This window comes from Pelophylax lessonae (genome assembly GCF_965119305.1).
Source record: "Pelophylax lessonae genome assembly, chromosome: 1".
Taxonomy (NCBI): domain Eukaryota; kingdom Metazoa; phylum Chordata; class Amphibia; order Anura; family Ranidae; genus Pelophylax; species Pelophylax lessonae.
This window is the reverse complement of record NC_138768.1, coordinates 881,677,948-881,705,639: the sequence shown is the minus strand read 5'-3', so window position 1 is coordinate 881,705,639 and position 27,692 is coordinate 881,677,948. Positions and strand designations below refer to the sequence as shown.

Sequence of the window (27,692 nt, the reverse complement as noted above, 5' to 3'; positions counted from 1 at the left end):
CAGGCACCAGATCAGGCTGGAATGGAGTAACAGGCACCACATCAGGCTGGACTGGAGTAACAGGCAGCAGATCAGGCTGGACTGGAGTAACAGGCAGCAGATCAGGCTGGACTGGAGTAGCAGGCATCAGATCAGGCTGGACTGGGGTAGCAAGCACCAGATCAGGCTGGACTGGGGTAGCAGGCATCAGATCAGGCTGGACTGGGGTAGCAAGCACCAGATCAGGCTGGACTGGAGTAATAGGCACCAGATTAGGCTGGGCTGGATTATCAGGCATCAGATCAGGCTGGACTGGAGTAGCTGGCACCAGATCAGGCTGGGCTGGACTGATCAGCATTGAAGAAGGCTGGACTGGAGCAGCAGTCAACAGAACAGGCTAGATTAGAACAGTCGGCACAGGCTGGACTGGGGTAGCTGATACAGGATCAGACTGGGCTGGGGTAGCAAGCACCAGATAAGGCTGGGCTGAAGTAGCAGGCACCAGATCAGGCTGTACTAGAGTAACAGGCACCAGATCAGGCTGGACTGGAGTAACAGGCACCAGATCAGGCTGGACTGGAGTAACAGGCACCAGATCAGGCTGGACTGGAGTAACAGGCACCAGATCAGGCTGGACTGGAGTAACAGGCACCAGATCAGGCTGGACTGGAGTAACAGGCACCAGATCAGGCTGGACTGGAGTAACGGCACCAGATCAGGCTGGACTGGAGTAACAGGCACCAGATCAGGCTGGACTGGAGTAACCGGCACCAGATCAGGCTGGACTGGAGTAGCAGGCATCAGATCAGGCTGGACTCAAGTAGCAGGTACCAGACCAGGCTGAACTGCACTAGCAGGTACCAGACCAGGCTGAACTGCACTAACAGGCATTGAAGAAGGCTGGACTGGAGCAGCAATCAACAGAACGGTTTAGATTTGAACAGTCAGAACAGGCTGGACTGGGGTAGTTGATACTAGATCAGGCTGGGCTGGGGTAGCAAGCACCAGATCAGGCTGGGCTGGAGTAGTAGTCACCAGATCAGGCTTGACTGGAGTAGCAAATACCAGATCAGGCTGGGCTGGAGAAGCAAGTACCAGATCAGGTTGGTCTGGAGTACAAGACATCACATTAGACTGGAGTGACAGGTGCCAGAACAGGCTGGGCTGGAGTAGCAGGCACCGGATCAGGCTGGAGTAGCAGGCACCGGGTCAGGCTAGACTAGAGTAGCAAGTATTGGATAAGGCTTGACTGGAAAAGGAGGCATTGGATCATTTTTGACTGAAGTAACAGGCACTGGTTCATGCTGGACTGGACTAACAGGTACCGGATAATGCTTGACTGGAGTAGCGGGCACTGGGTCAAACTGGAGTGGATTAGCAAGCACCAGACTAGGCTGGAATGGAGTAACAAGCACCAGATCAGGCTGGACTGGAGTAACAAGCATCAGATTAGGCTGGACTGGAGTAACAAGCGCCAGATCAGGCTGGACTGGAGTAGAAGGCATCAGATCAGGCTGGACTGCAGTGACAGGTATGAAAGAAGGTTGGACTGGAGCAGAAATCGCCAGAACAGGCTGGATTTGAACAGACGGCACAGGCAGGACTCGGGTAGCTGGTAACAGATTAGGCTGGGCTGGAGTACCAAGCACCAGATCAGGCTGTACTGAAGTAGCAGGCACCAGATCAAGCTTAACTGGAGTAGCAGGCATCACATCTGCCAGGACTAGAGCAGCAGGCATCAGATCCACCTAGACTGGAGTAGCAAGCACCAGAGCAGGCTGGACTGGAGTAGCAGGCATGAAAGAAGGCTGGACTGGAGCAGCAATCACCAGAATGGGCTGGATTAGAACAGACAGCACAGGCTGACTGGGGTAGCTGGTATCGGATTAGGCTGGGCTGGGGAAGCAAGCAGCAGATCAGGCTGTACTGTTGTAGCAGGCATCAGATCAGGGTGGACTGGAGTAGCAGGCATCAGATCAGGCTGGACTGGAGTAGCAGACATCAGATCAGGCTGGACTGGAGTAACAGGCACCAGTTCAGGTTGGACTGGAGTAACCGGCAACATATAAGGCTGGACTGGAGTAGCAGGCATCAGGTTTGGCTGGACTGGAGTAGCAGCATCAGATCAGGCTGGACTGGAGTAGCAGACATCAGATCAGGCTGGACTGGAGTAGCAGACATCAGATCAGGCTGGACTGGAGTAGCAGACATCAGATCAGGCTGGACTGGAGTAGCAGACATCAGATCAGGCTGGACTGGAGTAGCAGACATCAGATCAGGCTGGACTGGAGTAGCAAACATCAGATCAGGCTGGACTGGAGTAGCAAGCACCAGATCAGGCTGGGCTGAAGTAGCAAGCACCAGATCAGGCTGAACTGCATTAGCAGGCACCAGAACATGCTTGACTGAAGTAGCGTAGCAGACACTGGATCAGGCTGGACTGGATTAGTAAACACTGAGCCAGGTACTGGCACAGAATCTGGCTAAACAATGTTGCAGCATGAGTGGACAGTAGTCGAATTGTATAGGTTGGAAAAACACCTTTGTTATTTTTTTTAGGTTTGGACTGGAATCCTGCAAGTTGCAGAAGATTTCTGAGGGGCTGCCATGGGCAATAGAGCGGTAGAGAAAGCCTTCCCTGGATTAAATGCAGGGAAGGTGCAACTAGTGGGAGCAGGATACTGGTATACATTTGAAAGTATGGGGTACTTAGTAGCTGTAGTTACTAAGGGTAATGAAGAAAGGGATTCTTGGTGTCTAGAAGGAGGACTGAATTGGTGTGATTTGGCTGAAACCGGGGATAGTACCTCTGATCAGGATGGACAAAGTTTAGTTTACATTTTTCTTGTCTGGCCAGAGAGTGCACAGCAGTAATACAATCTAACAAAACCTTTGTGTACAAGCGTTGTCATCTTCCAGCAACCACACCAATGACTCAAGATCTTAGGCATACTAAATGTAGGAGTGAAATCACCATGGCCATGAGATATACCAGTCAAAGCTACTTCAGAAAAAATATGTACCAAAGCCTGGTCATCACTAAATAAAAACCTACCCTGATCAACTAAGGTGTCCAACACCTGAATGAGCTCTATCCGCTTTTCACTAGTGAGACCCTCCAAAATCCATCTGCAAAAGTCTTTATCATCTGTTGCCGGTAACACAATAGATCACCACCTATGGAAGCATCTTGCAATAAAGGACAGCAAATGCTAAGATAAGATGCTTCCCAACTCCTAAGTGCAGCTGATCTGGTGGTTAGCGGCCTCAGAGTAATGTAAGGGATAGCGAATGCAGGTATCCGGCAACAGCATGACCAAATCTGTTAGCTACACTCCTGCTGCCTTCTTCCTGTCCTTTGTCCCCATTCAGTTTTTCCTACTTCTAGCGATTCCTATGTGTCTGCGTGAACTACTACCTGACATGCATGACAGGTATCAAAGGGCTGAACGATAGTCGATGTGATATCGACTATCGTTCTGCAGGCATGGGCGATATTCATATCGCCGAAGACACAATATTCAGGCATTAGGCAGGGAGGCAGGGAGAAGTCGGGACTTGGGGGGAGGAGGAGGACTCACAGTGATTACATCCGTCCCACACTTCCCTCCCAGCTCTGCCTCTAGTATCCAGCTGACCATTACTCCGCCCTGCTCCGCCCATTGTCTCTCCTGGCTGCATCGGGGGTGGGATCAGGCTGTAATGTTTTGTAAATAGATTCAATGGAGAGACAATGGGCGGAGCAGGGCGGAGTAATGGTCAGGTGTTGACTAAGAGGCAGAGCTGGGAGGGCCGGAGTTCGGGGCAGGATTGCATGGCGACGGAGAGGCTACAGTGCAAAGCAGTAGGAGAGGGGGGAGAGACGTCCGGAGCATGGCGGAGGAGCACCGCGGAGGAGCACCGCGGGACAAAGGCTGCTACCGACACTTCACTCAGCCCGCTTCCTCTACACCCCGGCTCCGACACAAGGCTCGGGCTGTCCGGGCGGGAGAAGTTCTACACGTGTGGCGGATCCCCTGGCAGAAAGCTGAGCTCTGCTCACTGATCTCTCCTCCGGAGACTGTCTGGGAGAAATATCGCAATATATATCGTTACAAAACGAAATATCGCAATGTACTTTTTTTCCCCAATATTGTGCAGCACTAATGCGAATGGACTTTCAGTTCCAGAAGGCATATCATTGCAAGTTACATCTCATTCTGCTCTGTACACTCTTCTATAAACTGCTTCTTCGCCTGGACTTTATCTTACCCAATTCTGTGTCTCTCCCTCACTTTCCTCCTCTACAATCCCAGCCACCCAGGTACAGTACAGTCTACCACCTCAACCTCCCCTCCATTCTTATCACTAAAGCCCACTTCTCAGTAAGTTGCAGCTACTGGAAAATCATTGACAAATATAGCTCCCTGCCCGTTGTCCACTCCCTATAGGTAGGAAACCCAAATTATTGGCCCTTATAAGCCCCCTGACGACAGTTCAAAGGCCATGAATTACAGAATTGGTGGTTTCTTGTGTAGCACCACCCCCGCAGGAGCTGCTGATTAGATTATTGGGTCTACGTCCTGCCTAACAACCCACAGAATTGGCTCGAACCCTCCCTAGGCACAACTGACCCAGAATAGGACTGGAATACCAAATGGCTACACAGATTGGAATATAACACTTCAATAAATAATAATGACCTGTTACCTCTCTCCAGCTGCAGTCCTTCTGGGTAATACAAGGTGACCACACACAAGCTTGCTTTTAAACAGGAAAGTTATTTACTGTGAATCAAATAAACAGTTTCGATACAGTAAAATATGACTTGGTAAAAGGATATACTAATTAATTAATCAAAGATAAGATAAATACTGTGATATCACTCCTCAAGGGCACATTAATTGTTTCAGGAAATGTCTCAGAGCCTATAGGACCGCCATCTTAATCACTATTATACTTTTGGAGATAAGGCTCAGCATTCAGTTAGACACAGTATCAGAATGTCAGACCTATCTGAGTCCGCTGTTTCTTCTCTATATCTTCGCTAGCAACGTTGGTGCACTCGCAATTTGTAATCCACATTGAGGATGGGTGATCAATAGAGAGAATGGCAGCAAACAGTTAGTAATCACCGCGGGGTGTCTGTGCAGGATTGCCGGTAAAACTTCTGTGAGAGATGTACTGGGCCACCTGGTATATTGCCTTCTACTACTCTAAGGCTAATCCTGACTAAAGTTACTTCTTTGATAGATAGAGTCAGTTTTTGGGCAGGTGCCCTCTCACCAACAGGACTGTCTCCCAGGAAGCCTCCGCTGCTGTCTCAGTCTCCGGCCTCTGTCACCAGCCGCGCTAGGTATTTGGGGTGGATGAGTCTGGTCTCTGTAGAACATCGATGGGACCTCCAGGAGGGATCCTCTACTGGAGATGAAACACTGCAACTTAGTCACTTAAGGCCCAGGAGTTTCGGCCTAGCATACAGCATCAGCCCACAGCACTGGCATCCTGCTTGTCTCACTGTGTCTTTCCCAAGAGAGTGAGCCTGGCTCCTCCCTTCCTTTATAAAGCTTCCCCCAGAAGGCTGTGCGGTGCAGCAGTGCACCCTGGTATTCTCAAAGCACTATGGGCGATGAAGACTGCTCAACTTCCTGAAAGGAAAATAACATCAAAAGACATTCCATAGCCGCTGCAATGTGTCCTTTTGGCCACTAGATGGAGCCGAGTTCCTCTCAAATGTCAAGCAGCAGTCTTTTAGAACTTGTATAATGGAAGACCCCGCTACACACTCCCCCCACTTGAGAAACTTTGGTCCCCAAAGAGGACAACAGCATGTACTCCAGTGCATATGTTGGCAGTACACAAAAAAAAACATTAACATATGCATAACAGGGAATCATCTTCCTTTTCATAAGCAGAGTTCAAACTTAACAACTGCATATTACAACACAGGTTCGACATAGGAACCTCCCACCAATTGTCAGGGGTGGGAAGGTAATTCTGTTCACAGACCCCTGACACTTGAGTGGCTTGTACAGATGTGCCTGGGGGTGAGCTAGGGTTGTCCTCCACCAAATCTGCGGTGGAAGAACTAGGCTGATCAAGAGTTCGTTTGGAAGTAAAGATAGCCTCTTCTGAGCATTCACCCAATTGGTCATAGGTCAGTCTTTTGGGCGGGTGAATGACTCTTCTTTCCCTCTGTTCTTTGGGATGCACGATCTCAGAGGTACTAGGACCAGCCACTTCTGGGGATTCTTCAATGTCCTCCTCCTCATGTTCCAACACACAGGAATCTGATGCTTCAAGAGCGGTCAGTTCTTCTTCAGAGGAAGGTGCAACCTCCTCCTCAGGATCTTCATCATCAACTACTTCTTCTGGAAGCATGTGGAAAGGTATGAATTCGGGGGCTTCCGCCCGAAGGGTTCCTCTGTCAGCCAATTCGGATGAAGACAGGGAGGCAGGTGTGGGTTCTGGTAACTGAGACGACCACATCCAGTCAGGTACCTCCTCTTCATCTTCCAGATCTTCAGATGGAGAATTTCCCTCCCTCACATCTGGGAGTGTCGACTGAGATCTGGTGACTGGTCTGGACAGGCGAGAGGTCGAAGGGGTCTCTGGCGAATCTACGACAGGAGGCATGCGAACTGCTTCAGAGAGAGGCAGTAAATGGTTCCTATGCCAAGTCTTCAATGGACCCACACTTCCTTCAGGCCGAATTTGATACACAGGGAGGTTTGGTAGTTGCTTGCAGATAACATAAGGTTGGGACTTCCAGCGGTCTGCCAACTTGTGTTTTCCCGGGACACCCAAGTTCCTCAACAATACCCTGTCCCCTGGTTGCAAGTCTTGGATCCGAACTTTTAAGTCGAAATTCCTTTTATTCCTCAGTCCACGTTGATCAGATGTGGCCTGAGCTTTATCATAGGCCGATTTCAGACTCTTCCGCAGTCGGTCCACATATCCCTTGTGCGATGCTGAAGAGGTGTGATCGGGCGAGATGCCAAAGGCCAAATCCACTGGCAATCGAGCCTCTCGTCCAAACATTAGACGATAAGGGGAATATCCAGTAGCATCACTGACAGTACTGTTGTAGGCATGCACAATGGCAGCTACATGTTTGCCCCAATGCTGTTTCTTCTCTGAGCTTAAAGTCCCCAACATGTCCAAAAGAGTCCTGTTAAATCTTTCCGGCTGGGCATCCCCTTGTGGATGGTAGGGAGTAGTTCTAGTCTTTTGGATGCCTAACAGATCTAACAGTCTCTTGATCAGTCTGCTTTCAAAGTCTCTTCCCTGATCTGAATGGAGGCGTTGTGGTAACCCATAGTGTACAAAGAACTTTTCTACAAGAACTTTGGCTACTGTAGAGGCCTTCTGATCCCTTGTTGGGAATGCTTGGGCGTATCTGGTAAAATGGTCTGTTACCACAAGGACATTCCCTTGGCCACTCAGATCAGGCTCTAGGCAAAGGAAATCAATGCACACCAGTTCCATGGGTCCCTGGCTTTGCAGATGGCCCATTGGGGCTGCTTGACGTGGCAGAGTCTTCCTTTGTATACATCGGACACAAGAATGACAGTATCCTTCAACTTCGGCCCTCATACAGGGCCAGTAGAACCTGTCTCTGACAAGCTGAAAAGTTCTTTCAGGTCCCAGATGGCCATGATTATCATGAAGAGCAGCCAGAACTCTCTCCCTGTATTTAGCTGGTAAGAACAGTTGCCACTTCTCCTCCAGATCTTCAGATGGGCCTCTTCGGTAGGCCACCCCTTCTCGGATCTGTAACCGGGTCCACTCTCTATGCAACAGACGGGCCCCCTGAGGAGAGTCGGTGAGAAGCAACTCAGGGCGCTGGATCTCCAAGGCTTCCAAAAGAAGTTTTCCCAGAGGGTCTTCCAGCTGCTCCTTCCTCAAGTCCCTTTTGGACAGCCGGGGTAAATCTTCCCCTTCAACCTGGGTCACCCTGCAATAGTATTTGGGTACTCCGACAGCCGAAACCCCAATCTCTTCGGCTCTTGATCCTCCTCTGGATCGAAGTTCAGTTCCCTGATATAGGGCACGCACCCCTTCTGGAGCCAAATGGGTCCATTCTTCATCAGGTTCGTGTGGTGCATGCAACCTTCTGGATAGGGCATCTGCATCCCTGTTCCCGATTCCTGGCCGATACTTCAGGCTGAAGTTGAAGCTAGAGAGGGCAGCCAACCATCTGTGTCCTGTTGCATCCAGCTTAGCTGTAGTCAACAGATAGGTAAGGGGATTATTATCCGTCTTGACAATGAATTCAGCTCCGTACAGGTAATCTTTCAGTTTGTCGACCACTGCCCACTTTAAGGCCAGGAATTCAAGTTTGTGGGTAGGATAATTCCTTTCAGCAGGTAGTAGACTCCTGCTCACGTAGGCTACGGGTCGCAGGTGGCCCCCATGTTCCTGGTAGAGTACCCCACCCAGCCCATCTCGGCTGGCATCGACATGTAGTTCATATGGTTTCGTGGGGTCTGCGTAGGCCAACACAGGGGCAGTGGTTAGATTCTTTTTCAACTGAATGAAAGCCCCTTCACATTCTGGGGTCCACTGATCCTGGATGGACTCCTTGGCCTTCCGGGGTCCCATGGTGGACTTCATTGGCTTGACCAGTTCAGGAACGTCATCTTCTTCGTTCTTTAGTAACTCATTGAGGGGTCGGGCAATCTTGGCGAACCCCTCTACAAACCTCCTGTAATAGGAGCAAAAACCCAGGAACGACCGAAGTTCGGTCACATTTGTAGGTCTCGGCCAGGAGGCGACAGCATCCAGCTTGTCCGGGTCGGTGGCCACCCCTTCTTCAGACACGATGTGGCCCAGGTAATGGACCGAGGACTGATAGAATTGGCACTTCTCAGGAGAAAGTTTCAGGCCTTCTTCATGTAGCCTCTTCAGGACCTTTTCCAACCTCTCCTCGTGTTCTTCCAAAGTTCTGCCAAACACGATAACATCATCCAAGTATACCAGTACCTCTATCAAATTCATATCTCCAACGGTCCTTTCCATCAGCCTTTGGAAGGTAGCAGGGGCCCCTGACAATCCCTGAGGCATGCGATTGAACTCAAAGAACCCCACAGGGGTGATGAAGGCTGTCTTCTCCCGATCTTCAGGGTGCATGGGGATCTGATAATACCCACTCTTTAAGTCCATCACACTGAACCACTTCGCCCCTGACAGGCTCTGTAGGGCGTCTTCGATTCGAGGAGTGGTATACTGGTCTGGGATGGTTCTTCTGTTCAGTGTTCGGTAGTCGATACAAAGCCTCAGAGATCCGTTTTTCTTCCGGACTACCACTATCGGAGAAGCATATGGGCTCCTGGATTCTCGAATAACCCCAGTCTTCTTGAGTTCCGCCAGCTGCTGACGTAGATCTTCTAAGTCACCTAAGGGAACTCGCCGGACTCTTTCTCGGAAAGGTTTGTCCTCACTCAGGCGGATCTTATGAGTGGCACTCCTGGCGCATCCCACGTCGAACTCAGCCCTAGAAAATATTCCTCGCCATCCAGCAAGTTGTGCCTTGGCTCTCTTCACCCATTCTGGTGGGAGGGCAGCGTTTCCAGAGCAGAGCTCTTCTATAACATCTTCACCCCTTCCCTCCTCTTTAAGATCAGATGGGACAACTGGGGTAGCCGGGTTAACTTGGCCCAACAGCACTCTGGCCGGTACCTTCACCGGTGTAGTAGAGGTGTTTCTGACACTCACTAAAACCCTTCCATGGTTTTTCTGTAACACCTTCAAAGGGATCACTTCAGGGATTACTTCTATCCCTCTCTCCTCTTCCTGTGGACCTGATTCAAAGATGATAAAAGGGCCCGGCTGTTTCCATGTGAGTTTAACGGAAGCTTTCAGACAAGCCACCTCTCCTGGCTGCAAGACCTTTTCCGTTCTGTCCAACTTCCAGAGTCTTCCAACTCCTTCTGCAGGAGTCTCTTGCTCCAATACTAATCGTTGATAGGCCTGCCGTAGCATGGGGTGAATCCTTGGCGCTGGAGCATCCTGTCCCTGGACCAGTTGTGTCAGGAGGCGCCTTACTAGGTCAGTGTTGGTCCCTACGATGAGAGAGCTTTTGTTGGCCCCTGGCGGACGAGGACAGACCACCGCTAGGGTGTCGAAGGTTTCAGCTTCACCAGCCACTGATGGGTCAAAGGTCAACTTGATTGGCAGATACCCGTCATAGGGAAAACTTTGAGTCCCGATACCCCATATCTCCAGATCTTCCAACTTCTGCAGAGGTAGATGGGTAAGGTGTTTATCATAGAAGTCTCTATACAGAAGAGTCACTTGGGCCCCAGTGTCAAGGAGGGCTCTTGTGTAAATTCCTTCTACCTGGACAGAGACTACAGGGGAAGGCCCGACCAAGTTAGTTGGGAATTCTCTTGAAGTGGCCTTGTTGTCTGATTCAGTTCTCTGCACCCAGGCTCTTTTCTTTTTTTTTCTTCTGGACTTCAGTCCCCTCTGGGCCCGGTGTGCATTGATTTTCCTTCTCTCAGTAGCCTGGAGTATAGAACTAGGGGCGTTGTACCTGGATCTGACTCCCTGACTCAGATTCCCTGAATCATTGAGTCTCTTGGATTCCCTTGAAACTGGCGGGCACCCGGTCGACTCCTTCACGGGTGCCCTCTGAAGTTTTTCCGCTGGCTTGCGAGGTTCTGAGGCGACATTTCCTGGGCTGGGACATACTCCTCTAACATGTCCTACTCCCCCACAGTTGAAACAAGTTAGCGATCTCCTAGGTCTCGGTTCCGGGTCTACTCTAAGGTTAGAAGGTTTATCCGGCTTCTCTGACACGTTCCCATCAGGTAGAGTAGATGCCTGACTAGTCAGGATGGACACCATTTCTATCAACTGGGACACCTGGGTCTTTAGGAGTTCAACTTGCGAGTCACTTTCTTTTGCACTTATCACTCTGACACGAGCAGTTGAGTCAAACTGCCGACTCTTCCTTTTGTTGTCTAACATGACCTCTTCTTCTCTGACCATTCGGATCAGGTCAGGGTATTCCAGAATGCCACCATCTTGGCGAGTTCGCAACAGTATGGCAATGGGATCTAAGGGTTGAGCCCCTCTCAGCACCTGCCGTGCACGAGTCTCATCTACCTTCCGGGGGTCTATCCCTTTCTTTATCAAGATCTGGTGGATGATCTTATCTAGGCGTCTAATAAATTCGGACAACTTCTCTTCCTCTTCTTGGTAACAGTGGTCTAACTGGTAAAGAAGTTCAGCCACGTTCTCCGTCCGACCAAATACATCTTGTAGAATGTCTAGATAATCCTGTGCAGTACAGTTCTTTTTGCTTAGCTTGAGATTACGTACGGCCTCTAGTGCAGGTCCCTTTAAACTTTCTGTGATTCTCTGTTTCTTGTGCTGTTCTGGTACCTCCCACTCTTCCAAAGCCTGAGTGGCGGTATCTAACCACTCTTCAAACCCATCTTCTGTCGAAGGCACAGGCTGTTTCCCAGAGAATGTCCTGAGCTTCCTATATTCAGTCATCAGATAGTTTGGGGAGTCCTTACTACAGTTTGCTACGATTTCCCCGAGAACAGCACACAGTTCTGAGCTAAAGGTAGACAAAGGTGGTGACTCTGGACTCCCTTCTTGGACACCTTTTTCTTTGCTGGATCCCCCAGGAGTGGTGGATGAGGGACCTTCAGTAAGGACTTCTGGATGTATTAAGAAAAGTTCTGTTTGGTCAGTAGTCTTTACACTGGTTCCCTTAAAGTAATCAGGGACCCCCTTCCTCCACTCACACAATGCATACGTGTGTGGAACGGTGGTGTCTGTCTTTATGTCAGTCACCCAGAATTTCCTGTCTGTGGACAGTGCCCTTAAAACTGGGAGGAGTTTTTCCTCAGTCCAGACCTCTCCCTTGATTTCAACCACCAGGCCATTTTCCACTACGACATTCTCTTCCCTGCACCACTCGGCTGCAGCGGTAGGATCCATTTCTGCGTTGAGGGGGATTCTGTGGCTGAGAGGGTTGTGTTGCAGGACTGTAGATGATCCCGGACGAGCCCCCACGTGTAGCACCACCCCCGCAGGAGCTGCTGATTAGATTATTGGGTCTACGTCCTGCCTAACAACCCACAGAATTGGCTCGAACCCTCCCTAGGCACAACTGACCCAGAATAGGACTGGAATACCAAATGGCTACACAGATTGGAATATAACACTTCAATAAATAATAATGACCTGTTACCTCTCTCCAGCTGCAGTCCTTCTGGGTAATACAAGGTGACCACACACAAGCTTGCTTTTAAACAGGAAAGTTATTTACTGTGAATCAAATAAACAGTTTCGATACAGTAAAATATGACTTGGTAAAAGGATATACTAATTAATTAATCAAAGATAAGATAAATACTGTGATATCACTCCTCAAGGGCACATTAATTGTTTCAGGAAATGTCTCAGAGCCTATAGGACCGCCATCTTAATCACTATTATACTTTTGGAGATAAGGCTCAGCATTCAGTTAGACACAGTATCAGAATGTCAGACCTATCTGAGTCCGCTGTTTCTTCTCTATATCTTCGCTAGCAACGTTGGTGCACTCGCAATTTGTAATCCACATTGAGGATGGGTGATCAATAGAGAGAATGGCAGCAAACAGTTAGTAATCACCGCGGGGTGTCTGTGCAGGATTGCCGGTAAAACTTCTGTGAGAGATGTACTGGGCCACCTGGTATATTGCCTTCTACTACTCTAAGGCTAATCCTGACTAAAGTTACTTCTTTGATAGATAGAGTCAGTTTTTGGGCAGGTGCCCTCTCACCAACAGGACTGTCTCCCAGGAAGCCTCCGCTGCTGTCTCAGTCTCCGGCCTCTGTCACCAGCCGCGCTAGGTATTTGGGGTGGATGAGTCTGGTCTCTGTAGAACATCGATGGGACCTCCAGGAGGGATCCTCTACTGGAGATGAAACACTGCAACTTAGTCACTTAAGGCCCAGGAGTTTCGGCCTAGCATACAGCATCAGCCCACAGCACTGGCATCCTGCTTGTCTCACTGTGTCTTTCCCAAGAGAGTGAGCCTGGCTCCTCCCTTCCTTTATAAAGCTTCCCCCAGAAGGCTGTGCGGTGCAGCAGTGCACCCTGGTATTCTCAAAGCACTATGGGCGATGAAGACTGCTCAACTTCCTGAAAGGAAAATAACATCAAAAGACATTCCATAGCCGCTGCAATGTGTCCTTTTGGCCACTAGATGGAGCCGAGTTCCTCTCAAATGTCAAGCAGCAGTCTTTTAGAACTTGTATAATGGAAGACCCCGCTACACTTGCTATGGCAGTGAATGAGTGCATTCGTTTATGCTATTTTATGAACTGTGAATGGCTAGAGTTCAGGTCAAACCCATGGATGAACAGAACCTGAAGCTCTTCACTAGCAGGAAGTGCTGTAACGATTTTTCATGCCTGTGTAATTCTTACATCCTTCCTGCAGTGCCTCTTTTGAACCTGTATCTCCTTCACATGTGCTTGGCTTCTGTGAGGCCTGCTATTCTGTGGGTTTATATTTCCTTCCCTTTCATTACTTCATGGCCTGCCTCAGTTTGCTTGCTTATTTAACCACTTAAGCCCCGGAAGATTTTACCCCCTTCCTGACCAGGGGGTATTTTGCGATTCGGCACTGCGTGAATTTAAGGGACAATTGCGCAATCGTGCGACACTGTACCCAAATTAAATTGACGTTCTTTTTTTCCCCACAAACAGAGCTTTCTTTTGGTGGTATTTGATCACCTGTGCGATTTTTTGATCATGCGCTGTAAACAAAAAAAAGAGCGACAATTTTGCAAAAATAACAATATTTTTCACATTTTTTTATTTGAAATTCCCCCAAAAAAATTTAAAAATCAACATTTTTTAACATTTTTGGCCAATTTGTTTTCTGCTAGATATGTTTGGTAAAAAAAATCCCAATAAGCGTATTTTGATTGGTTTGCGCAAAAGTTATTGCGTTTACTAACTAAGGGAAAGATTTTTGTAATTTTTGTTGTTTTTTTTTTTAACAAGTAATGGCGGCGATCTGCAATTTTTTTTTTTTTTTGCGGGACTGCGACATTGCGGCGGACAGATCGGACCCTTGACTGACATTTTTGACACTTTTGGGGTTACCAGTGACATTACTACAGGAATCAGTGCTATACATATGCACTGTTACTGCAAAAATGACACTGGCCGGGAAGGGGTTAACTTTATTGGAGAAGGAGGGATTAAGTGTGTCCCTAGGGGCGTGTTTCTAACTGTTGTGGGATGTGGCTTTTCATGTAACAACAGAGATCTACGATCCTACATAGCAGGACCGTATGATCTCTGCTGTTACACAAGGGAGAATGACAGGCGGCTTTGTTTACATTAGCCGCCTGCCTTTCTCCCTCTGTAACTGATGATCGCGAGTGACTGACGAACATCGGGTCTGCCAGTCACACACGCGGGGATCCCAGTGAGCGAGCGGGGGCAGGAGCGCGCCTCCGGCGGTGCGTGCTCGCCCCCTATTGGCTCACAGGCAAGTGACGTACCGGTACGTCACTTTGCCTGCACGGGGCTGACCGCCGCAGTATATATACTTGCGGCATTCGGCAAGCGGTTAAGACATGCTTAGTGTAGCCCACTATCCTGAGCAACTTCCCAGTTCTCTGAGCTCCCCTTACTATTACATGTATCCTGTGTCTGACTACCCATGTACTGATTCCAGCTACGTCTATGCCTGTGCTTGCTTGCTGCCCACCCTCACCTCGGCTTGTTCCTAGTTTTCCTTCAGTCTCCTACTTCTTGTAGTCTGCATATGCAAGTGGTCTCTGCATCCTCAGCAGGGCATACCTGAGGGGTGTGAATTGGTTCCAGCTTGCTACAAGTCCATACCCACCATCATGGGCACTGGTGAAGAAGCAGACTGGGGCTTAAACTCTCTGCCCTTGGGAACCCTGAATTGGCAATCTACAAGGGTTCACTATCACAGACTCTTGACAGTTTGCTCAGGCCATGAGCTCCTCAGAGACACTGCAGCCTCCTCTGGAACAGCTTCAATGTTTGACTCAGAGAGTTGACATCCAACAAACCTATCAAGAGTGGGCTGTGCAATGTCTGCAGGAATTTTCCTCCCGTTGCTCCTGATTTCTAAACTTTTTGATAGACTTCGGGAAACTCAAATGTTCACAAAGCTAGAGATGGGCAATATAAGTATCTTGTAATGTCCTTTTGGCTTGTGTAACGCCCCAGCCATTTTCCAGTACTTTGATTTTCTCTGACCTCTTATACGTTGGTGTCATTGTGTATCTGCGCAATATACAAATTTTCCCTCCATATTTGAATACTCATCATCAGTGTGTATGTACAGTTCTGCAATGTCTTCAGATCCACTGTCTGTACACAAAGCTGGAGAAATGCATCTTCGAGTGAACCCAGGTTCCTTTCCTTAGTTACATAGTCACGGCTAAAGAGCTGTTTTTGGACTCAGTCAAACTTCAAGCCATCTCCAACTGGCCATAGCCCTCTGATCTGAAAGCGATACAATACATTTTGGGGTTCACCAATTTTTATTGTCAGTTTATTCCTGGTTATTCCACTCTAGTGGCCCCAATCATTTATTTGACCCAGAAGGTTGCTGATGCTAGAATCTAACTTTCTGAAGCAGTCGAGGCATTCCACAAGACTCAAAGCAACCTCTCTCGATATTTTTTCTCGTCCTTCCAGAGATTCTCTAGCTCTTCTTTTTGGAGATAGATGCTTCATCCTTGGGTGTGGGGGCTGTTCTTCTCCAAATGCATTACTGCAAACTCCACCCCTGTGCCTTCTTCTCTAAATTCCCAATCCACAATGGTGTAACTTGTTTACACCATCAGAAGCCGAAACAAGTTACACCATCGGGGATTGGGAACTTCTGGCTATTAGGCAGTGTAAGGGTTACCCTTTACAAAACTCACGGGTTTCAGTAACATTTTGACTGTTGAAGCCAGATTGAAAATTATATTTATTTAGACAAACATGTAGATAGGAAGCCATGTTTGGAGAGCAAGTCAAACATATTACATTCTGTTGGCTTAACCACTTTACGTCTGCCTGCAGTAATATTACTGCGGCAGAGTGGCTCGTTATCGTCTGACGACGTAGTACTACGTCGTCAGACACTCCCCTTTCTCGGTGGCGCGCGCGTTTTCAGTCACAGCGGGAGTCGGGCCAGGGGAGGAGCAGCTGCGATCGCCGCTGCTCTTCCCCTATCGTCGGGGATCTAGTGTGGAGATCCGCCTGCTTGTGTAAACACAAGCGGGCGGATCTCCTAAGTGACAGGCAGGGCCAGATTGCAGGGTTCAGCATAGCTGAACATGCGATCTGTCCCTGTGTCACACAGTCACCTCCCCCCACACGTCAGTAAGCACCAGGCATACATTAACCCCTCCCTCTCCAATAAAATTAACCCCTTCCCTGCCAGTGTCATTTTTACAGTAACAGTGCATATATATAGCACTGATTACTGCAGTAATGTCACTGGTACCCCCAAAAGTGTCAAAAATGTCAGTCAAGGGTCCGATCTGTCCGCCGCAATGTCGTAGTCCCGCAAAAAAAAATCGCAGATCGCTGCCATTACGCGTTAAAAAAAAAACACCAAAAATGACATAAATCTTTCCCTTAGTTAGTAAACGCAATAACTTTTGCGCAAACCAATCAAATTACGCTTATTGTGATTTTTTTTTACCAAACATGGGTAGCAGAAAACAAATTGGCCAAAAATGTAAAAAAAAATTGGTTTTTACATCTTTTTTGGGGGGAATTTCATATAAAAAAATGTTAAAAATATTGTTATTTTTTCAAAATAAACGCTCTTTTTTTGTTTATAGCGCAAAAAGTAAAAATCGCACAGGTGATCAAATACCACCAAAAGAAAGCTCTGTTTCTGGGGGAAAAAAGGACGTTTGGGTACGGTGTTGCACGACCGTGCAATTGTCAGCTAAAGTCACACAGCGCCGAATCGCAAAAAGTGGCCCAGACGTAAGACAGCAAAATGCTCCGGTGGTAAAGTGGTTAATGAACATTGCTCTAACTTCCTAAGGACTTGTATTACAATTTATACATTCTGATGTGGGTGGCACCTATCTATCTAAAGTTTCTTTGAAGTTCCATCTTGATTGAAATGCGGAATTGTTGTTCACAAAGGTTTGTTACTTCCAGTAGGGCAGTAAACAACTGGACAGGTCTTCAAAGGTCGAGAGAGCAATCTAACAACAGGAGGCATAAATGGCTTTTGAAGACAACAGCTGTATACAATATGACTTATCACAAAATATACATCCAATATATCTACTTAATCATAAATCCATGTTTGATAATCATAAGTAAATATTTGATAAATAAAATGGCTGCTTCCCTTTTCCTCATCAGGCAGGCATTGCAAGAATGATGGCATCTACTAGAGGGATCTCTACACCATATACTGATTTGCAGAATTTACTTATTCACAAGACCCTCCAGTACTTGCAATCTGTTTGAATCCTAGAAAAGAGTGATAGGCTCTATTTTTTGACAGGTTTACCTTTGGCATTATTTTCGGCCTAGTTCCAAAAATGGCCATACTCATGCCTTGTCCAGATCTTTTGACATTGCTGACTCTGAGTTACATGTTGAACTAGAACCCATTATTTCTTACAATCGTATCTTGGCTACCACCCATCTTCAGTCTTTATGTATCCCGCCTGGAAAGACCATTGTAGTTCCCACTCTTTGCTCCAGGCTTCTCAAATGGGCACATGATTCCAAACTCTTTGGACATTCTGGTGTACAATATACCTGTGCTTTCCTGCAGCGTTACTGCTGATGGCCCTCCTTTCAGAAAGATGTTGAAGATTATATTTAGGCTTGCTCCAGTTGTGTGCAAACTAATGCCTCGTACACACGCATCGATTATTGGCCGGGAATTTTCGGCCAACGTCCGATTGGCCGATTTTCAGCTTGATAGCATGATGCTTTCGACAACCGACTCCGACTTTTCGGCCGAATAAAATCTGGTGTGCAGGCTATAAAATGTTTGTTGGCCGTCAACACAATGGCCGATTTTCCGTCAGTCAGTACAGATTTCGGCTGACAAAAATCTGATGAGCAAGACTGGGCATGCTCAGAGAAGAAAAAACACACGGAAAGTAAACCAGAACATGACATCACTTCTGAAGTAGATTTTTGTTGGCCGAGAAAATTTGTGTGCAGTCTAGAGCACATTTCAACCAACACAACAACACTGGACAAAAGACGGACGATCGGTCGGCCAACAATCGGTGCGTGTGTACGAGGCATGAGTCTTCCACACCTGCTTCAGCAGGTCTTCTTTTACTCCTACCTATTCCAGATGATGTTGCATCTCCATGGACTTTATCTCTGAACTACCCCCCTCAGTGGACTCCACCATTATCTGGGTGATTGTTCACAGGTTTTACAAAATGTGTCACTTATCTCCACTTCCAGGACTACCCTGGCTTCCATCTTTATCAAGGAAATATTTTCTCTTCATGGTATGCCCTCACAAATAATCTCTGATAGGGGAGTTCAATTTACAGCTCACTTCTGGAAGGCTCTAGCCTCATCCTTTGGAATCAAGTTGGACTTCTCCTAGGTCTTTACCCCACAGTCAAATGGGCAAACTGAAAGGGTCAACCAGAATGTTAAATGGTATCTTCGTACCTTTACTTCTGCCCATCAGGATGATTGGGTAGACCTGGACTGAGTTTGCCCTCAATAACCATGCTAATGCCAGCACTGTTGAGTCTCCCTTTTTTAACCACTTTACCACCAGAGGATTTTGCTGTCTTATGTCTGGGCCACTTTTTGCGATTCGGCGCTGTGCGACTTTAACTGACAATTGCGCGGTCATGCGACGCCATACCCAAACAAAATTTACGTCTTTTTTTCCCCACAAACAGAGCTTTCTTTTGGTGGTATTTGATCACCTGTGCGATTTTTACTTTTTGCGCTATAAACAAAAAAAGAGCGTAAATTTTGAAAAAATAACAATATTTTTCACATTTTTTTATATGAAATCCCCCCCCCCCCCCCAAAAATGGAAAAAATCAAAACATTTTTACATTTTTAGCCAATTTGTTTTCTGCTACATATGTTTGGTAAAAAAAATCACAATAAGCGTATTTTGATTGGTTTGCACAAAAGTTATTGCGTTTACTAACTAAGGGAAAGATTTCTGTCATTTTTGGTGTTTTTTTTTTAACGCGTAATGGCGGCAATCTGCGGTTTTTTTTGCGGGACTGCGACATTGCGGTGGACAGATCGGACCCTTGACTGACATTTTTTACATTTTTGGGGGTACCAGTGACATTTCTACAGTAATCAGTGCTATAAATATGCACTGTTACTGTAAAAATGACACTGGCAGGGAAGGGGTTAATTTTATTGGAGAGGGAGGGGTTAATGTATGCCTGGTGCTTACTGACGTGTGTGGGGGGAGGTGACTGAGTGACACAGGGACAGATTGCATGTTCAGCTATGCTGAACCCTGCAATCTGACCCTGTCTGTCACTTAGGAGATCCGCCCGCTTGTGTTTACACAAGCGGGCGGATCTCCACACTAGATCCCCGACGATCGGGGAAGAGCAGCGGCGATCGCTGCTGCTCCTACCCTGGCCCGACTCCCGCTGTGACTGAAAACAGTGGGAGCGCGCCTCCGGCGGCGCGCGCGCGCCGCCGAGAAGGGGGAGTGTCTGGTGACGTAGATCTACGTCGCCAGACGATAACAAACCACTTTGCCGCAGTAGTGCTCTTTCTGTACCATTTCCTGTTCCCATCTCTTCTGTGGTGCCTGCAGTTGCAGACATACAACGATCCTTCAATTCTATCCGGCCAGATGTTTCTAAGAACTTACATCTGGCAGCTTCCAGGTTCAAAGTACCTGCAGATCGCCATCGCCTTGTAAGTCCCCTGATCCTACCTGGCAACAAGATTTAGCTCTTTTCCATCTCCAAGAACTCTCTATAAAATGTGCTTGTCATTTCATTGGTCCCTTTACAATCCTCTGCCAGGTTAATCCTGTTGCCTTCAAGCTCCCTCTCAATTCACATTTGAGGATCCATAATGTCTTCCATGTTTCTCTCTTGAGACTGTACATCATCAATAGTTTTTCCCATCCTCTTTGTCATCCTTCTACAACAGTCAATGCCACAAATCAGTATGAAATAAAGCAAATCTTGGATTCCAAATTCTCCAGGGGGCAGCTTTTATAGCTAATTGGCTGGAAGGGATAAGATCCTAAAAAAGGTATTGGATTTCTTCTACTGATTTTTCTGCCACCATTTGGTGAAACTTTTTCATCAGAAGTTTCCTCCAAAGCCTGGCCCTAAATGGGTTGGGATACTTTGTAGGAGGGGGGTACCGTCACATTTTAGCCTGCAGTTTTCTTGCCTCTATAATTCTTACTTCCTTGCTGCAATGCTTCTCCCAGACCTGTATATCCTTCATGTGTGTTGTTTGGCTTCTATGCTCACCTATGGGCGTTGTCTGCTATTCTGTAGGTTTATATTTCCTTCCCTTCCATTACTTCCCGGCCCACCTCCCGGTTTCCATGCCTATATAGGACATGCTCAGTGTAGCTCATTTTGCCTAAGCAACTTCACAGGTCTCGGAGCTCCCGTTTGCTTACTATTTCATGCATCCTGTGTCTAACTACCCCTGTCCGACCCCAGATTCATCTAACGTCTGTGCTTACCTGAGCTCGTCCACTGCTTGTTCCTAGTTTTCCTTCAGTCTCCTGCTGTTTGTACTCTGTACACGCAAGTGGTCTCTGGATCCTCAGCTGGGTGTACCTTGGAGCCGTGATCTGGTTCCAGCTTGCTACAAGTCTATTCCCACCATTATGGGCCTTGGTGAAGAAGCAGACTGGGGCTTAGACTCCCTGCCCTGGGGAACCCCGAATTGGCAATCTAAAAGGGCTCACTATCGCAGACTCCTGACAAATGTATTATGAGTCGTTGGATGCTATCATGGTGAATTGCCACAATTATTTGCAGTTTCTGCAAACTGTAAACAGGTTTGGTTTGCTTTGAATCCATGCTTAACCCGAACCTCGCCCTTACCCAGGACCAGTGCTGTATTTCGGCCTAGGCCGACAAGGCCCAAGCCTAGGGCAGCACTTTGCAGGAGGGCAGCAAACAAGACACCCCCCTCCACCTTAGACTCTATTGGCCACTGGTTGCTAGAGTCATCGCTCTCACCCTCTCTCTCACCTCTCTCTCTCTCTCTCTCTCTCTCTCACCCCCTCTCTCTCTTTCACTCACCCTCCCTCGCTCTCACCCCCCTCTCTCTCTCTCACTCACCCCCTCTCTCTCTCACACCCTTTCTCTCTCTCTCAATCCCTCCTCTCTCATCCCCCCACTCTCTCTCTCTCTATCGCCACCTCTCTCTTTCCCTCCTTCCTCTCTCTCATCCCCCCTCTCTCTCTCTCTTTCTCTCTCTCATCCCCCCTCTCTCTATCCCACCCCTCTCTCTTTCCCCCCTTCCTCTCTCTCTCTCTCTCACCCCCTCTCTCTCTCTCCCTCTCTCTCTCTCTCTCTCTCTCTCTCTCTCTCTCTCGTATCCCCCCTCTCTCCCTCCCTCCCTCACCCCCCCTATCTCTCTCTCCCTCCCCCTCTCACCCTCCCTCTCGTGAGATCTCAGGAGTTCATGCTGGAACTTGAATTCCTTCAATTGTGGAGGGAGTCACATCCATTAAAAAGGAGGGAGTGGGACAACTTTACATATGAGGGGGAGGGGGTTGTCCAATTTTAGTCTTGCCTAGGGCAGCACAAAACCAAAATACACCACTACAAAGGACCCTGTGATTTTCTATTGTGTTAGTACATGCAATGTGTAAATGACCCCCTCCCTGCCATAACATATAATGGAGTTTTAGGAGGGGGCTGAGTGGGTACTGATCCCTATACTACAATACACCCCCTCAGAACAGGAAAATACATTTTCTTGCTTCTGAGAACTCTCGATTCATGTCTGTCACCCACTAATCTTCAGTTTTCTTGTATTCCTGCAGATAAAACCATTTCCTTAACTTGAATGTTCAAATAATTATACAACGGAGGAAGAAATATTCCTGACACAATGCTTCCACAGATTATTAAATGTCCTTTATTTTCCCCAGATAGGGATATTATTGTCAGGACAGGAATTAGGGATCGACCGATTATCGGCAAAGGCGATATATCGAAGGCAGATATGCACTTTCCCCGATATATCGGAATCGGCCTTTTGATGTACCGATATTGCCAATATTTCGGGAAAGTGCCTTTCCTGGGGTGATGCCTCTAGCTGCAGGTACCGGTGTCCATAGCCGACGTTCGGCTGTCTTGTAATGACAACCGGTGCGGCTGAGAAGCCGCTCAGGTGCCATTCCAAGGAGTGTCCCCCCCCTCCTCCCGCAGCCTTCCGCGGTTCGCCCGGGTCTCCTGTCCCACCGGGAGACCCGGGCATCCTACCTTCACCACCGCCATCTGACCGGGTCTCCATCTGCACCGCCGCCGTCTTCTGACCGAGTCTCCATTTCTTTGAATTCGGCGCCGCCGAGTACCCGGAAGTGATGTCATATCATGCCATCACTTCCGGGTACTGGCGGCGCCGAATTCAAAATCTTACAGCATTCAAAACAGCCAAACTTGGCGTTTTGAATGCTTTAAGTGCAGAGGAGGAGTTTGGGGTCTTTTAGACCCCCAGATCCCTCCACCACAAAAATGATATTGGTCGATCACTAACAGGAATCCTCCCATGTATTATTTGTGTTCCTTTGTATAAGGATTCCTATGGCTACAAGCCTCAAGCTGCCTTTAGATGGATCAAAATTCGGCCAGTTCAGCAGGGACTGGGCAAATTTCAAAACATGTATGGGCACTGTGGTTGTACAGAAGTCCAACTACTGATCAACTTCTGCCCAACAGCCATGCTGGAAAATGTTCTCTTGATCAGCTCTGCAGGAAGTGCCCTCTGTCAGAATACAATGACACAATGTGTGGATGGGGGAATCAGGTTCGTTTTTTTTTTTTTTTTTTTTGTTCAACCTACTGGTTGAACAAAAAAAAGTGACTCATGTATGGCCAGCTTCAGTCTCAGCTTTGCCCTGTGTAGGAATGTTGAGAACTGGTCAGATTGTTTAAAGGGACTGTAAAGACAGAAGGTGCATTCTATGCATTAGGATAAAAAACCTTGTGTGCAGCTGCCCCCCCCCCCCCAATACTTACCTGAGGTCCCTCTAGCTCCAGTGATGTTGTAGGAATGTCTCAGCTGTCTGGGACTCCCCTCCTTATTGGCTGAGACAGCAGCACGGTGCCATTGGTTACTGCAGCTGTCAACCAAAGTCAGGCAGCCAATGAGAATAGAAAGGTGGCGGGCCGGGCCGCAGCTCTGTGTCTGAATGGACACACGGAGCGGTGACTCGGCTCAGGTGCCCCCATAGCAAGCTGCTTGCTGTGGGGGCACCCAACAGGTGGCAGGGGCTAGGAGAGCAGAAGAGGGGACCCAAGAAGAGGAGGATCATCCAGGCTGCTCTGTGCAAATCCACTGCAACAGAGTAGGTAAGTATAACATGTTTGTTTATTTTAAATAAAATATATGAGACTTTACAGTTCCTTAAAGTAGTGTCAGATACTTTAACTTTCATTTCTCTCTTCTGCTCTCAGGGATGGCATCTGCGGATCTGAAGAAGGAGCTAGAATGTTCGATAGAGACATGTGGAAGAAACAATAGCGGTGCAGAGACATATGGAAGAAACAATGGCGGTGCAGAGACATATGGAAGAAACAACGGTGGTGCAGTGGCATATGGAAGAAACAATGGTGGTGCAGAAACATACGTAAGAAACAATGGCGGTGCAGTGACATATGGAATAAACAATAGCGGTGCAGAGACATATGGAAGAAACAATGGTGGTGCAGTGATATATGTAAGAAACAATGGTGGTGCAGCGACATATGGAAGAAACAATGGTGGTGCAGAGACATATGGAAGAAATAATGGCAGTGCAGAGGAGGTGCAGAGACAAATGGAAGAAACAATGGCGGCACAGCGACATATGGAACAAACAATGGCAGTGCAGCGATATAGGGAAGAAACAATGGCGGATCAGAGACATATGGAAGAAACAATGGCGGCGCAGAGACAGATGGAAAAAACAACGGCAGTGCAGAGAGATATGGAAAAAAATATTGCGGTGCAGAGACATATGGAAAAAACAATGGCGGCGCAGAGACATATGGAAGAAACATTGGAGGTGCATAGACAGAAGGAGGAAACAATGGCGCTGCAGAGACATATAGAAAAAGCAATGGCTGTGCAGAGACATATGGAAGAAACAATGGCGGCGCAGCAACATATGGAAGAAACAATGGCAGTGCAGAGACATATGGAAGAAACAATGGCATGTCAGAGACGTATGGAAGAATCAATGGGGATGCAGAGACCCATGGAAGAAACAATGGTGTCACAGAGACATATGGAAGAAACAATGGCGGCGCAGAGACATATGGAACAATCAATGGCGGCGCAGAGACATATGGAACAAACAATGGCGGCGCAGAGACAAATGGAACAAACAATGGCGGTGCAGAGACATATGGAACAAACAATGGCAGCGCAGAGACCTATGGAAGAAAAAATGGCCGCGCAGAGACATATGGAAGGAACAATGGCGGTGCAGAGACCTATGGAAGAAACAACGGCTAAGCAGAGACATATGGAAGAAACAATGGCGGTTCAGAGGCATATGGAAAAAACACTGGCGGTGCAGAGACATATGGAAGAAACAATGGCGGTGCAGAGATATATGGAAGAAACAATGGCATTGCAGAGACATATGGAAAAAACAATGGCGGTGCAGAGACATATGGAGGAAACAATGGCGGTGCAGAGACATATGGAAGAAACAATGGCAATGCAAAGACATATGGAGGAAAGAAGGGCAGTGCAGAGACATATGGAAGAAACAAAGGCGGCGCAGAGACATATGGAAGAAACAAAGGCGGCGCAGAGACAAATGGAAGAAAAAAAAGCGGTGCAGAGACATATGGAAGAAACAATGGCGGCGCAGAGACAATTGGCAGAAACACTGGCGGTGCAAAGACAAATGGAAGGAACGATGGCGGTGCAGAAAAATATGGAAGAAAAAATGGCGGGGCAGAGACATATGTAGTAAACAATGACGGTACAGAGACATTTGGAAGAAACACTGGTGGTACAGAGAGATAAGTAAGAAACAAAGACGGTGTAGAGACACATGGAAGAAACAATGGAGGTGCAGAGACATATGGAAGTAACAATGGGGGTGCAGAGACATATGGAAGAAACACTGGCAGTGGAGAGACATATGGAAGAAACAATGGCAGTACAGAGACATATGGAAGAAACAATGGCAGTGCAGAGACATATGGAAGAAACAATGGCCGTACAGAGACATATGGGACCATCGTCATGGAAAATGATAAATTTAACATGAACAGAAATAGAAAGATCACAGAGAATGTTCTCAGAGCATGCAGAACACACGCTACTTTCATAGATTCCTTAAAACTAAAATAACTGTCACCACTTCATACTTCATTGCTTTCTCTGTTACTAAAACAAGAAGAGGAAATTCTAGATATAAAGTCGCAGAGCATGTGATAAGAACAACACCACCCTTCCTTTTTATAATTGTGACTGTACATTATATATAATCTATCTATCTATATTTGGTTGAGCTCAATGGACTTTTTCAACCTGTTACAATGTTACACTGCACAGGCATGGTCTACCATTGCCCATATCAGTAAGCCGGTCCACCATTGTCACTATCAAGGAGCCAGCCCACCATTGTCACTATCTGGGAGGTGTCCACCATTGCCACAGTCAGGAAGCCAGTCCACCATTGCCACAATCAGGAAACCAGTCCTTCATTGTCACTATAAGGAAGCGGATCCACCATTGCCACTATCAAGAAGCCAGTCCACCATTTTCACTATCGGAAAGATGGTCCACCGTTGTCACTATCAGGAAGCCAGTCCATCGTTGTCACTATCGGGAAGATGGTCCACCATTGTCACTATCAGTAAGCCAGTCCATCGTTGTCACTATCGGGAAGATGGTCCATCATTGTCACTATCAGGAAGCCAGTTCATCGTTTTTCACTATCTGGAAGATGGTCCACCATTGTCACTATCAGTAAGCCAGTCCATCGTTGTCACTATCGGGAAGATGGTCCACCATTGTCACTATCACTAAGCCAGTCCATCGTTGTCACTATGGGGAAGATGGTCCACCATTGTCACTATCAGGAAGTCAGTCCACCATTGTCACTATCGGGAAGATGGTCCACCATTGTCACTATCAGGAACCCAGTCCATCGTTGTCACTATCGGGAGGATGGTCCACCATTTTCACTATCAGGAAGCCAGTCCATCGTTGTCACTATCGGGAAGAGGGTCCACCATTGTCACTATCAAGAAGCCAGTCCATCGTTGTCACTATCAGGAAGATGGTCCACTATTGTCACCATAAGGAAGCTGGTCAACTGTTGTAAAAAATCCGGAAACCAGTATACCATTATCACTATAAGGAAGCTGGTCCATCATTACCCGTTTTGTTTTATATCACTCTTTAATTAACTGTAATTGCCCCCCTTCAAAAATACAAGATACCTTTCAAGGCAGGGTGGGCTAGAATGTCACCTCATGGTCCAGTGCTCAGCAATAATAAAGTAGATGGTAGATGGGCCCCAATATTGGATAGATGTGCATCAGTCACTTTTCAATGCAAAAAATAAGAGTTTATTGATTTTCCTGAGGGAGAGGGTTAGTGCACAGTACACCCATAGACTTGGTGTTCTCCAGATAAGGGACAAAAAGTATTTACACTTTTCACAGGTAGAGGGCCTTTAGGCCAAGTCTTTCTGTGAAATCAGCTTTAGACTGCAAGACACGATTTGATTCTGCTTCAGACTCCTTGGGGAGAGGCCACCACTCTTCAGTCATAGACCGAGCTTGACCCAACTTCCTAGATTCCCTAAATAGGCTTAAGTGCCTTCATGGTGCAACCTCCTAGTGGTTGGCCAGGGATAAATAAATATTCATAATTGATTATTTCAACCTTCCATGCTATTGCCAGGAACACTCCCCAGCAGAAGACAGAAGCAAACAATGACCTAAGCCTTGGAGAGACCCGGGAAAACTGAATTATCAATCCTTAACTACCCAGTTTTAAATCAGAGACCAGGAAGAGATCCTTAGGTCGTAGAAAGATAGAGAGTGGAATCTACTAGTATTCCAATTCATATTAGGTTCCATCCTCTGATGGATTGAAGAGGAAATAAATCAGATTTCAGACATACCCATAAAAATAATTTTTTCAGGAGAGACCATTGAGAGAGATCTCCAGGGAATAAATCAGATTTCAGACATATCCCTAAAAAAATATATATATATTTTTAGGAGAAACCATTGAGAGCGATCTCCAGGGCAGTATTACAGGAGTCGCTTGAGACCCATGAGACGGGGAGGGGGACCCCAGGTAAGAGTACCGTAAAAAGAGACCCCAGGTGGACGGGGGCAGAGTAATGCATATGAGAAGAGAGGAAAGTAGAAGGGGAAATGGAGGGGGCATAAAGGCAGGGAGGAGAGAAATATAGGTGAGGGTATATATAGTTTGAGCTCAATCCCCTTCACTAAGAAGCTAAAGTATTGGATTTGGTGCTTAAGCAGAACCCCACCCAAAAGGGAAAGTTCTGCT

General features: G+C 47.3%; 1 protein-coding gene and 1 long non-coding RNA gene across 2 annotated transcripts in view; one reads left to right on the top strand and one right to left on the bottom strand.

Annotated features, from left to right (window-relative positions):
• LOC309545009 overlaps positions 1 to 27,692 on the bottom strand; it is a 338,928-nt gene that overhangs the window by 297,720 nt on the left and 13,516 nt on the right. The window lies entirely within an intron of this gene.
• LOC309547798 (uncharacterized protein) overlaps positions 1 to 27,692 on the top strand; it is a gene marked incomplete at its 3' end in the record, with an annotated part of 50,838 nt that overhangs the window by 14,048 nt on the left and 9,098 nt on the right. Inside the window, 1 exon segment of the mRNA XM_082247799.1 lies at positions 23,615 to 25,044. Within this exon segment, the coding sequence (XP_082103925.1) occupies positions 23,617 to 25,044 (1,428 nt within the window).